We start from the raw sequence: 15,152 nt of genomic DNA on the forward strand, positions 1-15,152 counted from the left end.
AGATTCCCATTGTTTATTCTGTTCCATATCTAACTTTCAGCATTAAAACTGGTTGGTCCCATATCCTTGTTTTGGTTCATAGTGATAGCACTGTGTCTAATCTGGTGTATAAATCTCCTAATTTAGAACTGACCCGATCCCATAAAGAAAGCAATTTAGAAAAAGGAAAATATGGCCTCTGTCCAGTCCAAAACTTCCAATGATAACCCAGGAGGTTTTGAAAGGGTAATTTTCTGATCTAACCCAGAAACAAATTGAATTTATAATTATAGATTATAGTCAAATTAGAGTCTCCTTTGTGTAATGTGAACAATATCAAGTCTCCTTCCCATAATATGAATGACATTAACAGAAAACATCAGAATGCTGTTGGCATTTTGTTGGCAGCTGGGCTCTTGTTTCAGAATTCCAGTCAGTAGGTACAAATTAGATTGTTCAACACAATGGACCACAGAGGCAGTAACATCAAGGTTAATAGGAAGTGATGTGGTTTCTTTTCTTCATAAAAAGATAAAAGGGAGACTAAAACCCTTCCACATTTTAATTCTAATTTTGTATAAAGAATGATAAAAGAATAGGAAGTTATAAAAGGTGAACTTGTATATATTTAATTAGTATTTATTGATGTTTAATACATGCCTATATGACTGTACGTACTAGGAATACAACATTTCAACTCAATAATAAAACATAATCCCTGACTTTGAAGAAATATGTGGATTATTAGAATTTATGTATTTTTGTTTCTTAATTTAAATTACAGTGTTATGCTATATAGAGATCTTAATTTGAGCACCTGTTTTGCTTCTTGATATGATTAATCTCTCTTAATTTTTGTTTACTCTTGCCCTCTTTAGGAGATAGTCAACTTCAACTGCCGAAAACTAGTGGCTACAATGCCTCTTTTTGCTAATGCGGATCCTAATTTCGTGACCGCCATGCTGAGCAAGTTGAGATTTGAGGTGTTTCAACCTGGAGATTATATCATACGAGAAGGAGCTGTGGGTAAAAAAATGTATTTCATTCAACATGGTGTTGCTGGTGTCATCACAAAATCCAGTAAAGAAATGAAACTGACAGATGGCTCATACTTTGGAGGTTAGTAAAAAAGAAAATGTAACTCAGATGAAATCTAATTTGCTTGCAATATGTATCTTTATCAGAGTTTTGGAGATGTCAGAATGTTGATTTATTGGGTTTGAATGTGGACTTGTATTTGAATTCTGATAAAAGTGTCTATAGTGTGTCGACTGAAAAAAATGCATAACCTAAAAGTTGAGAATTATGTTTTATTTGGCAGACAAAACTGAGGACTTAAGCCCAGGACACAGTATCTCAGATAACTCTGAGAGACTGCTCCAAGAGGTAAGGGAGGAGCCAGGGTATATAGCAGTTTTTGCAACAAAGAACAGGTAGTTGAAACATGGAAAGATTACAGTTGGTTAGAGAAAACCAGATATCTCAAATTAAAGAATTTAGTGCTTTTCTTTGTATGAAAAGATGGAAGAGTCTGGGCTCATTGAAATTATTCTTTTGATATGCGCTTCAGTTATCTGGGGCTGGTATCTGTGCTTTCTCATCCTTAGTATCCTCTGAGTGCATCATCTGGGGTGGCTGCAGCGGTTGACTGGTAGGTGGTGGGCATCCTGTTTCTCTCCTCAGTTTGCTCTGGGCTCACCATTGGGTGGCTGTAATGTGATTGATTTATGGCTGAACATCATTTGTTTACTGATAAGGCAGGCAACATTTTTCATTGAGAACTGGTATGTTTTCACATCTCAGTGTCACGTGTTCAGTATTAGTTAGAATATCGCTTCAGCCTCTTAAACCGGAACCAAATAATAGTGGCCTAAGCAGATAGAAAGTATGTTTTTCTCTCACACAGAAGTCCCAAGAGGGTTTAATGACTCTCTCCAAGACGGTTTTTAGGCATGCAGATTTTATTTATTTTGCTGGTCTGCCATCCTCTAGAGTATTTTCCTTTTTTATACAAGACAAATTGATTCCTCTCCACAGTATGGACCACAGGAAGGGAGAATGGGGCAGAGGAATTGGAGAATGGGGCAGAGGAATTGAAGAATGAGCAGTTTCTCTTTAGATCTGTGCCCAGAATAGCCAACTTCACCTCTATTCACACACGATTGGCCAGAATTTACTTAAAAGAGTACCTCTAGTTATAAGGAAGGCTGGGGAATATAGCTTCTAGTTGTGTGATATGTTACTCAGGGATTTCTAGAAAAATGGAAGCAATAGGAGATATTTTTATATCTCCTATTGTGTGTGTGTATATATATATATATACACACATACAGAAAAGGAGATTTATTATGAGAAATTGACTCATGAGTATGAAGGCTGACAAATATTATGATCTGCATCTGAAACTGAAGAACAGGAAAATGGGTGATTAAATTCAGTCTGATGTAAATCCAATCTGAAGGTAGATGAGTTGAGATGTTAGCTCAAGCAGTGCAATAGGAAAAAATATTCGTCTCCCCTTTTTTTTTTTCTCTCTCTGTTCAGCCCCAGTGGATTTGGAGTATACCTACCCTGAAGAGGGCAGACTACTGAGTCACCTGATTGAAATACTAATCTCATCTAGGAACACCCTCATAGACATATCCCAAATTATATATTTCTGGGCATCCTGTGACCAGTCAAATTGACACATAAATTAACCATCACAAGGGACTATTTGCCTTGCTAAAAATCCTGACATTTTGAGTTGTTTCCAGCTTTTTACTGTAATAAGGTATATATTTATATTTGTGCAAATGTACAAAACTTGCTTATGAGTTGATTTACTGGGCCAAATTCTATGCATACCTTTAAGTTGAAAAAAACATCAAATCATTTCTTTGATGAAACTGCCAATTTCTGCATTGCTTTGCCCATTGATTTTTACATTTTTCCTCCTAATAAGTAAAATTGACATCCCCTTACTATTACTTTGTACTTACATTAGTAACAGTGATACTAAGGCATTTCTTCATAGATATGGCTTATTTTTATTTGATTTTTTATTACAATTTTTGCATTTTTTAATGTGTTGTTTGTCTTCTTAAAGCAAATTTACAGAAATGTCCTTAATTTATTTTTGATATACTGTAACTGTTTTCTCCATAATTTTTACTTCTTTTTAAACTTTCTAATTTTTTGTTTTGTCATTCTGATTTTCATTATTGTCTATTTGATTTGAATCTTAGAGCATTTGTGTTTCTACAGTGGGTTTTTTTGCACTGCAAAGTTATGAAAATATTTTCCGTATTTACTTCTATTTTATTTAGTTTCACTACATTGTTATTACAATTTTAACTTGTTAGAACAAGTGACAGGGAATGACTATTAATGTCTCTTAGTGCCAGTTCTGATTTAACATTAAAGACAATGATTAATACTACAGTGTCCGACATTGGCAAGTTTAATAGTTAAATATTACTCAACAGTAAGAAACTGAAATGTTTTCTTTAGAAAAAGTCAGGAAGTCTGCCTTAACATATCAGGTTTATTCTACAAGACAAATTCAAGTGAAACTTTTTGTTATCATGAGTGAGGTATTCATAAATGGTTCTTATTACTTTGTATTAATTCTTCACAGACTTTATAATATACCTTTAGAAGTTTTCTCTGTCAGAATTAATGTCTCCCAATTCTGTGTCTCCATACTACTCCTCACAGCTTTCTAGTCCTGACTTCTTTCTGCCTCATACTGAACACTGTAGTTAGTTACCTGTCTTCCTTCTGATATTAGATGGCAAAAATGTGTGCATTAGAATCATTTAAGAAGCTATAAGTTCAGGCTCTGCCTATCAAGATTCTAATTCAATAAATCCAGACTAGGGATAATATTTTATTTGTTTGTTCAACTAGATAATAAGTAACCAGTATATTTGAGCCCCTGAAAATCAGTAAAAAGAAAGTATTCAAATCAAATTAGTGATGTTGGCTAATCTGAAAACTAGGCAATATATTCATTTTATTTTAAAATAATGATTATAAAAGCAACAACAATATGATGAGTTTAAGAAGTTTTCTTCAATAACAGCTATAAAATTTATTGGGAAAAGTTTTAATTTTATTAAATGCTTTTTTGGACTGTATCAAATTAACCATAGGTATGAAAAGTGAAAGTCACTCAGTTGTGTCCGACTCTTTGCAACCTCATGGACTATACACTCCTTGGAATTCTCCAGGCCAGAATACTGGAGTGGGTAGCCATTCCCTTCTCCAGGGGATCTTCCCAACCCAGGGATCAACCCAGGTCTCCAGCATTGCAGGGAGATTCTTTAGCAGCTGAGCCACCAGGGAAGCCCAAAATAACCATAAGGCTCTCATTTATTAACCTATTGCAACTGAGTAAAACCTATCAGCTCAAAATATTTGGCCAGTTTTTGGTTAACACAATGATTAGCTTCTTTGAGTTTTTCCCCATTCATTAAGGATGATTTTTCATTCTTCATCTTTCCCTTTCTTCCCGCTCTTCTTCCTTGTCATGATTCTAATTGCATCAGTCCCTTACTCTTGTGCCGATTATGCTAAGAAAAAAGAAAGAGGAAATTAGGGAAAGCTAAGAACTTTGAAAAAAATCTACTTTAGTAAGCTCAGAGAATTAGTGTTCACATGAAGGAAAAGTAGAAGTTAAAAGTTGATGAAAATAAATAAAAGCTGGTAGTAAAAAGTAAAAATATAATCCAGCTTTGGGGGAAAGTGGTTTGGGGGAAAAGGTTTTTGAGGTAATTAATGAAAGTGTGACAAGTACATAAAAGTTTAGAAAGGAATTTCTGAAAGGTGTTATTATGCATTAAGAAAGTGTGTGCTCAGTCACACAGTCATGTCCAACTCTACACCCACGTGGATTGTAGTTCTCCAAGCTCCTCTGTCCATGGGACTTTCCAGGCAAGAGTACTGAAGCAGATTACCACTTCCTCTTAAGGGGATCTTTCCCACCCAGGGATCAAACCCAGGTCTCCTGTATCTTCTGCATTAGAAAAAAGGATTCTTGACCACTGAAACACCTGTATTTCCTCATATGTGTTTAATCTCCACTCAATCTCTATGCCTTTTTTCTCCCTAATATTTTTTTTTTTGTTTTCTTAACTTTTTTCAGAGCTACTTAAATGTTTGTTATTTTTGTGGTATCTTCAAAGAAGCAGTTTTTATTTTTGCTTTTCATTTCACTAATTTCTGTATTTTTTCTGTATAAAACCTGTTCTTTCATTTTACTTTTTACTTTAGTTTTACTTCCTTTAGCTTCTTGAGTTTAAAAGCTAGTATATTTATTTTGAACTACTCTTCATCTTTGATGACTGCAATTTATAGTACGCATAAGTCTGTCTATACTGCTTTGGTTAAATTCCACTGCATTTTTAATACAGTGATTCAATATTACTTTGTAAAAATAGGTTGCACTTTCCATCTGGATTCATTGTGTAGTACATGAGTTATCTTTTATTTAAATTCTCTTTAAAAATTTTAAATGGAAACACTTGGGGATGGAATGGTGGAGAGAAAAAAGCACATATAATGTTTGAATAGGAGAATTAAAGAATATCAAAGATGTTAAATAAATTATATTGACAATAAGTAAGTGTAAGAAAGATAAGATTAAATGAGATTTATTTTAAAAGAGGAATGAGGTGATCTTCAATTACTAAACCTAGTTATAACTATCAAAATGGAATTATACATAAAATAAAGTTTTTCTCCATCCTGTTTCTAAATTTCTTGACATAAATGATCATCTTTAAATATAGTTTTACAAAATTACTGATGAAGTTATCCCTCATTTTAAACATTTAACAAATATTTCACCTATAGTTTATTCCTGTGAAACAAATATCTACTTATTCAATCCAACTCACTTCAGTAAGAAATTCCCCAAAATAGTAATTGATTTGGGTTCAGTGCTTTTAGTGTCATTCATATTTTCATCATGGTGATTTGAAATAGCTATTGGTGGGCCTGTCCTTCGGTGGACAGTTTATGGAAAAAAATAGGTCTGCATTACTTTCAGTTATTTTACACATACAATGGATATTTGTTCAATTTCAACACCATATAAAATAAAGACAGGCTGTTAGAATCTAATGATAAGAACTGTACTTATTTAACATGTAAGAGTTTAAAATTTATACCCTTTAAGTATCTAATATGAAATTTTGAAAGTGATAGAGCATACTTTTGTAGTATATTAATTTTATATGTTGCATCAGCTGAACATGGCAAGTTCACAGTATTTTTAAGTAGAAGAGCCTGAGATCAACTTCATTATGTTCTTTCCACTCTTCCAAAGTGTCTTAGGTGAGTAAGCATAATCAATGCACCGAAAACACCCCAACTAAATGACAAGCAAAATAGTGAGATATGGAGACATTCAAAGATCAAATTTAGAATTTCGTGTTCTGTACCTGACTTCTTAACTTGATTTATTTCTACAATAATGCAGGACTGTTTCTAGACATACATATATGTCCAGAGAGGCTTAACTTCATTAAAATATCCAATAATGTATCTCTGTATCCATAGTTTGTGATTTTAAACAAAAGCTTTTTTTCTAATATAATGTTTCATTATTAATATTTCTGTCCACTCACCTTGTAGTGGTTGTCTCTCCACACCAAGTGTTTTAATTGATTCAATCCCTTGACTTTACATCTTTTGGAATGTTTGTCTCATAGGTTCTTACTATAATATAGTGAAGTTAAATGAAGTGAAATTCACTCAGTCGTGTCCAACTCTTTGTGGACACTCCATGGGATTCTCCAGGCCAGAATACTGGAGTGGGTAGCCTTTTCCTTCTCCAGGGGATCTTCCCAACCCAGGGATCAAACCAGGTCTCCCGCATTGCAGGTGGATTCTTTACCAGCTGAGCCACCAGGGAAGCCTCAAAAAAGTGGTGTATAATAAACCTACCAGAAAGAAAATTCTTCCCATGATGGTTGCCATGATAAATCATTTGGTATTGAATGCTATTTAATCGTGTCTAACATTTTGACAGCCTCAAGGAGACTGTCAGCCACTTTATATAGCTAAAGTGCATATTTATGATTTTTATGCCCAAAATGCATTTGGCCAGATTACAATGATCTGGCATTTTTTAAATGTAGAGCTGCAGGTTTGAAAAACCACAGGCTATCCCTGTCGTGGTGATTATTCATTGTTTGTAAGAGGACTAAAAACATGCCAATGTGCAGTTTACAGTTTATTCCATTTCTAGTCCATTGTACATTTCTAAAAGCTGACTGATTTTCTAGGAGATGTGAGGAATCTGTTGATAATAAAGTTACAATTTGATCAGTTCAATATTTATTTAACTATTATAAACATTCTCGCAAAATATAAGGAAGATGAGGTGGGAGCAGAGAAAAACAATCAATCTTCTTCAAGATTTTTTATTTTGTTTTGTTTTCCTTTGCTTCCTCATTCATTCTCTTCTTAGGTCAGGTAAATGAAATATTTGATTCTATGATAAGAAGACAACTCCACTGGATTTTTTGTAGGTTGTATCCCACCTAGAAACACCAGGTAATGTACAACCACAGGATGAATCTTTGCTAAATCACTGAGTTGAGAGAGGTGTTAATCCCCATCTAAATCTTCACCTTCTAGTTCTTCAATTCAGTACTGTCATGTATAAATATATCAATGCATGATAAAGGATTATATCCATATGTCTGAGACACTTACGAAAATCAGGATGAACATTAACACATTTTACTTTGAAGTCATCATGTCTTTCCCTCTTTAATAAAAGAGACAAAGAAGCAGAGGTTAAAGAGAACGAAAAGGAAAAAACAAAAACGTCCTTATTACAGTTCTGGATCTTCTCGTATTCCTGTGATTGTTCACAAGTCACCACTTTTGAAGTATTTATAATTAGAGAGGCCAGGCCGTATCTTGTGGTAGTGGTTTAGTCGCTAAGTCGTGTCCGACTCTTGCAATCCCGTGGAAGATCCTAGTCAAATAAAAACTCCTTAAGGCAAATGTACTTTCTAATTCTAATTTCTAGTGTGTCATTCTAATTCATGCACTTAATTTCTAAAATGTGCCTCTACCTAGCTCCCAAGTTCCAAAAACTGGGGTAATTGATTTTAGTGAAAAGTATGGGGTTCTGTTGCAAGGTAAAACAAATCTAGCAGGTTATGATTCACTATAGAATGTACAATTGATTTGACTAATTTGACATATCATTCTCTTGAAAGCAAAAATTGTGACGTTTTCATTACCAGTTTTCTTTGGTATGCATATTTTACTTTCATTATTGGTATTTGCATTTTGCTTGTATTATTCAAATGCTACCTTCTGTAACAATAATATCGGTATATGCTATTAAGGGAATGTCTGATAATAAAGAACAGATGGAAGATTTTTTTTTCATTTTGCATGCATAGCTCAAAGGTAAAAAGAAGCAGGGCTTTCCATCAAACATAACTGGAGGAAAAAGGTTTTTAGGCAGAATAAACATCATCAATAAGGATAGTCTTAAGAAAGAACTATCTCCTGGACTGATTTTTTTCTTCTTTCTTTTAAAGAGAAATCTGTTTTAAAAATTATTTTGTTTTATTTATTTTGGGGTGTGCTGGGTCTTAGTTGCTATGAAGGCTTTTCTCTAGTTGCAGTGAGCTGGGCCTACTTTGTAGTTGCTGAGCAGAGGCTTCTCATCGTAGTGTCTTCTCTTGTGGTGGAGCATGGGTTCTAAGGCACACAGGCTTTAATAGCTGCAGTGTGGGCTCAGTAGTTGTGACTCCTGGGTTCTAGAGCACAGGGTCATTAATTGTAGCACTCAGGCTTAGTTGCCCTGCTTGGCATATGGGATCTTTCCGGATCAGGGACCAAACCTATGTCTCCTGCATTGGCAGGTGGAGTCTTTACCACTGAGCACCAGCAAAGCTCTCATGTTTTCTTTAAGGGTTCTCCTTAAAGTAAGCATGCATTAGTGAATTGAGAATGACCAATAGGCCTCTTATTTTGAAGCCCAACATTTCCCATTCATGCCTGTTTCCCAGGATTCTGGAGAGGAAACTCCAGACCTATATACTCTTTGTGTTTTCATCCATTTGCAGCTATTCCTCTTTTAGGAAGGCTCACCTGAATTATGCCCCTTGCCCTTTGGATGAAAAAGAAGAATATCCAAATTTTTAAACAAAATCTCCATAACTCTATACAATCTGGCCCAGTTTATTTTCCTAATCTCAAAGCATATCTTCCCCTCTAGATATCCTTAAATCAAACTTGATTTATCCTTAAATCAAGGCTGCTAGCTCTTACATTAGCAAAGAATAAAAGTTGCCTTTGTAAAGATTAATCTCTTTAGTTTAAAAAAAATAAAGAAAAATAAAACAAAAAACCCTGTCTATTCTTTAGGCTGACACTTTGCTTCCCATGTGAAGACATTACTGAAATGTAATATTTTTTTACTCTCCCCTGGGCAGATTTTTTTTTTCTTTCTGCTTTCCTACCACTTAACCTATTATTGAACTGTTTTTTGTTATAATTTACATGTCTGTCTTCTATAATGGATTATGAAATTTCTGAGCTTTGACACAATGACTTTTTCCAGTTTAAATCTGCAACACCATAGAATAGTGCTTGAATTCTTACATAAACTCAAGGACAACTCGTACAATGAGTCAATGGATGAATGGATGAACAGATATGTTTTCCCTCATCGCTACTCCTTATTCTATCACTTCTGTTTTCTTTCCAGCTCTAAAATTAAAAAAGCAACCAAACATCCCATTCACTTCGGTACTATACTGTGCTAAACTCTTGATCTTTATGTCAAAACAGGAAACTAATACAAGTAATAATGATAAATTATAAACTACACTAAATGAAACACAAAGATTTCTGAGAAGCTCAGTACTAATATTTGAATTACCTTCTATCTAATTTTAAATGAATCTCACTACATTAAGAATCAAATAATACGGTTCTAGAATTTCAAACAAACAGAATCTAGAGTAGTGCCATTCACTAGCACTTTCTGTGGTGATGGAAATATTCTTTACTTAATACTGCTCAAACACTAGCCATATGCAGCTATTGAGCATTTGATGCTAGTGTGACTGAGTAATTGAATGTTTAATGTCATTCTGTTGCAGTTATTTTAGATTAAATGTAAATAGCCACATGTGGCTAGTGCCTGCCATACTGGATAAAACTATTCTAGATTGCTGTAAAAATAGGGTGAGAGGACCTCATCAGGCCCTCTGTTGCAGTACCAGGACCTTGTCAAGCATGGTGATTCAAATGCCTCAGAGCCTGCAGGTACAGGAAAGCAATGAAGGGAACCCAGTGTGATGTGAACATTAGAACAAACATGGTGACTGATGGCAGCCAATGCTGTGTCTTGGAGTCAAGGAGACACAAGGATTGGCTCTTCTAAACCCAGATGAGAGCGATGGCAGCTACCCAGGTCTCCCCCATGACCCTCACTCATTAAATATTTGTGGCATTGAATCTAATTTTGAAGTCATCTTTAATTGAATAATATTTTATATCATGATTTCAGTGATCAAGTTTTTAATAAATGATCTTTATTTATATTTCCTTTCAATTTTTCAAATGTAAAATTATGACTGCTCTTTTCTCTCCTATAAGTTTTTAACAGAAGTCATAAATGTAGCTTTACTTAGTGCTGAATAGAGAAGCTAGATTCCTTCTTGGTTGCTTCTTTTAATGCCCTTGGTTTTGTTCTTTTATTTTGCTCTCCAGCCTCACATTTAGCTTTCAGAGCCTCAGTACAAGATCGCTGACTAAGATTTTCTTGCCCTACTTCAGTAGATCTGCTCATCCCCTGTCACAGGCAGGTGCGATGAATGAGTTAACATTAGTAAAGTACTTTGAGTTCTGTGGATGAAAGTTGTGCAAACTATTATTCTGTTGTGACACTTTCTTTGAGGATCATTATCATACTTCATCATACTTGTGGAATCTCAGTACAAAAAGGAGGAAGAAGTGTGTTTTTGAGTAGGCACACTTCAGTAAAGTATAAAAGCATAGCAATTGCATGGGAAGGGTGGAGGTTCAATTTTTACTTTTAATATTAGCTTGTTTCCCTCTCACATTTTCTATTCTATACTATCAGCCTGGAGTGGGATATGGTGAAGTAAGACCATCTTTCTGTGGAAAATATGTGTTACCTTTTGAAATATTGATTATACATTTGAAAGCAATTAAAACTTTTATAATGCTACCAAAGTTACATTTTTATCCTATAAAAGAGTTAACAGGTATGCATATAAAACAGGCCAGGTTCTTTACCATAATATAGTATTTTAGTATAAGACATAGTTAAGGTCTTATTTGATAAATGCCCCGAACCTGTAGTGGTTATGGCCTTAAAAAATTCACTCTTTGAACAGGTTCATTTGGAGTGATGTCCTGTGGTGAGTTTATGTGCATAATTCCTGGTAGACAGATGGATAGTTTCTCACTGTGTCCTCATTTCAACTTTATCTCTAGCATGCTCCTTGTCCATGTCCACTTAAGCTGATAACAAAGGCTTTTTATTCTGTGCCCAGGTTTTACTTACTCTTAAGTTTAGATCCTGCCTTCAAATCTGAAGGTCCACATCACTGAAACTATGCAACTTCACAGTGGCATGCCTTATTGAACCTTGTACCATGTACCATTTAAAAGATTATGTCTGAGTGGCTTAAGCATATTTTATTGCATGGTTGTTCTACTCTCATAATATTGCAAATTAAATTAACAAATTCTATCTTTAGGAACAAAACTGTAAGAGGATTAGGAAGCAACATGATATGGCAGAGAACTCAGCCCACAGAGTCAGGAACCAATCCCATCTCTGTCAATAAGACCCCAACCCAGCTGCATGTCCCCAGGCAGTCTGTTTGACATTTTAGGGCTTAGGTTCATCATCTATAAAAGGAGACTATTAAAATAGACACTATCTGCACTTTTCTGGGTCTGTGATGCTGTTGGAATGGGACTCGTGGGGACATATTCTCTTCTGCCAGTGTGCTGTTTTAATACTTTTCTGAGTATTTGAAATGTCTTCCTGCTTATTCTAGAGTTCACAATTTTTTTTGAAGTATTACCATTGAGGATATTTTCTAGGATAAGATCCCAGCATTGAAAAAAATGGAGGAAGGTGATATTTGTGATGACTCATGTTCTAGTGGATGAAAATTAACTACAACTCTTTTTCATGAGTAGTGAAAAATAGAAAGTGTCAGGGGCTGGTTGTGAAGTTCTTTGAAATGTGACAGAAGGATGCTGCTTGAGGAGTGTAGGCGTTAGAGTTGGATCTTGAGATGCTATTGGGTTTTGAGAAAGTCACTGATCTCCTCCATGCTCCTGTTTCCAAATTGGTAACATCAGTATAATAATAACTTTCACCTCATTAGGCTTGCTTAGAGGACTAAATGACTTAACATATACAAAATGCTTATAGATTTGTGCTATGATGATAGGTAGTAACAGAAGCCATCGGCTGGCATCAAATAGAGCAACAGACACATGTGTAAGACATTACTGAGGTATTCTTGAATCAGTGCTCATGTTGAGTTAACAGAGAATCTAATAATCAATTTGTATATTCTCCTGAGTCACTGTTAGTCTTAATGCAATAGCAATTAAATTTATGAGAAATCAATTTGTGTGTATGGTAGAGATGGGGATGTGAGGATGAAATAAACAGTCTTGAAAGCTCTTTAAAATTAAAGGTCACCTCAATGCTGAAAAATCCTAATTGCCTTATTGTATACATATGTGTGTTTATGCTTATGCACACACACCCAAGAAATAACACTTAAGATTTCATAAAATCCAAATTCTTCAAATAACTAGACTTTAATGTGTCCTGCATTGTACTCATTTCAAGTATATCATATAATTCCACATTAGATTAATGTAACTACAAAAATGCATAATCTTTATCATTTTCAATATCAATTTCCCACATGCATTAGAAGGGAAATAGGAGAACAGACATATATTTTTCAAAAGTTAAATTATTCAGAAACATTTTTGTAAAATGTGGAATTAAGAAGGAGGCATTATTTCATTCTTTTGTGCAGTTGAAGGGCCTGAGAGGTGCATGGGCCACAGAGATCAGTAGTCACAGAGATGGAGTGACTTTAGGACACTGCTCTTCTCACAGTAACAGGTGCATTGTCTGCAAGTCATTACAATGTTGTTAGTTTATAGCATTTCAGAAAACAAAGATCCTTTCCTATTAGTCTGAATGATAAAACACATTGCACACATACACACACACACCTACAATTGCTTCCTCCTAGCAATGGCGCCCCACTCCAGTACTCTTGCCTGGAAAATCCCATGGACAGAGGAGTCTGGTAGGCTGCAGTGCATGGGGTCGCTAAGAGTTGGACACGACTGAGCGACTTCACTTTCACTTTTCACTTTCATGCATTGGAGAAGGAAATGGCAACCCACTCCAGTGTTCTTGCCTGGAGAATCCCAGGGACGGTGGGGCCTGGTGGGCTGCTGTCTATGGGGTCACATAGAGTTGGACACGACTGAAGCGACTTAGCAGCCTGTTGCTAGAAAATCTGCCTTTCCTAATTCTAAGCTATCCATATAATCTAAGCTATATGCTTCTGCTATCCATAGAGACATTTCTCCATGGTTGAATTTACTTAGAAGAGAATACTGAAATTACTGATCAGAATAGTTCAGCAAAAAGATAATGAAGTAGGAAAAGTTTAATCACTTTAAATTGCTTTTCATCACCTATTTTGCAAGGTACAGTAAATTTATTGAAATGTTTTAATACCCTTAGCAAATTTAAAATGCCAGAAGTATTTAAAATGTTTCTTTGTATTTCATACTGTAAATCACAAGAGAAACACATTAACAAAATGATGTTTTAGTGACATGCAGTGAGTGGTTCCCTTTTCTGGGATATGTATGTGCACCCCAACAAAAGGAATAGTAGGTTCCAAAGATGTGTCTAAATTTTGTTGATGGTGGCAAGTCAGTAATAGCCACTCACACATATACATTCACATTGGACATGAATGAGAACATTAATTAAAGTCTAGGCTCCTTAAAGGAAGAACATTTGAAATCTTAATTGAATCCATTACACAATACAACTGTTTGCTTATTAATTCAGTTCATATTTATTTATCCTCTTATTGTAAGGACTTAATATGAGTACATTAAAAGTTCTCATTTTCTTGGAGTTTACAAGATACTTGTAATTGTAAAACAATCACCAGTGCTTCCTGCTCAATAGGAAACTGGAAACATTTGGAACTGAAATCACTTATATGTGATTAATAGGCGTATTTTTGCATGTATTGTTGTACGTTGAAGAAGAGAGATGCTTGGACTCATGGTTTTTAACAGGTTATCTTTTTAAAGAAACAATATAAATGGTAAAAGTAGCTCAGTCATGTCCGACTCTTTGTGACCCAATGGACTATACAGTCTGTGGAAATCTCCAGGCCAGAATAGCTGTTCCCTTCTCCAGGGTATCTTTCCAGCCCAGGGATCAAACCCAGGTCTCCCATATTACAGGCATATTCTTTACCACCTGAGCCACCAGGGAAGCTCATAAATGGGTAGCGGTATCATTATTATTATCATTATGAAGTTTCCAGTGAGAAAAGAACCAAAATAGTACTTCCATGTATTGTGTTCTACATGTCTATCGCTTTTCCTATCTGATTATGAAGTACATGCTCTAGAGAAATGGGCTTCCCTGATAGCTCAGTTGGTAAAGAATCGGCCTGCAATGCAGGAGACTCTGGTTCAATTCCTTGGTTGGGAAGATCCACTGGAAAAGGGATAGGCTCTAGAGGAAAGCTGGTTCCAAGTTTCTGAGAATCTTGACCTCGTCTATTTTCCTTTTTGGTTTTAGTCCCTTTACTATCAGGGCATTCTGGTTATAACTGTATAGTTCAAAGTAAAGAAAGGACTTGAACTAAGCCATTTGCTCATTCTAGAGTCTTAATTTTCTGACTTGACTTTATCTTGGGTTAAATTAAACACACAGTTGCCGGCTCACGTCCTTACACTGTGTGAAAACAGCTTTACCAAGATACTGTATTACGGATGGAGATTAATTTTCTTACTAGATGTGACTTCTTTGAGCTGCAAGAAGATTTATCTGTGGAAGGACAAGAGAATGTTACCATAAAGAATAATATATAACA

At 35.2% G+C, this 15,152-nt stretch overlaps 1 protein-coding gene across 1 annotated transcript in view; it reads left to right on the plus strand.

Moving 5' to 3' along the window:
* HCN1 (hyperpolarization activated cyclic nucleotide gated potassium channel 1) overlaps nt 1–15,152 on the plus strand; it is a 450,862-nt gene that overhangs the window by 392,902 nt on the left and 42,808 nt on the right. Inside the window, exon 6 of the mRNA XM_013972798.2 lies at nt 858–1,098. Coding sequence (XP_013828252.2) covers nt 858–1,098 — 241 coding nt within the window. The remainder of the gene's footprint in view (nt 1–857; nt 1,099–15,152) is intronic.

Source organism: Capra hircus, chromosome 20 (assembly GCF_001704415.2).
Source record: "Capra hircus breed San Clemente chromosome 20, ASM170441v1, whole genome shotgun sequence".
NCBI lineage: Eukaryota > Metazoa > Chordata > Mammalia > Artiodactyla > Bovidae > Capra > Capra hircus.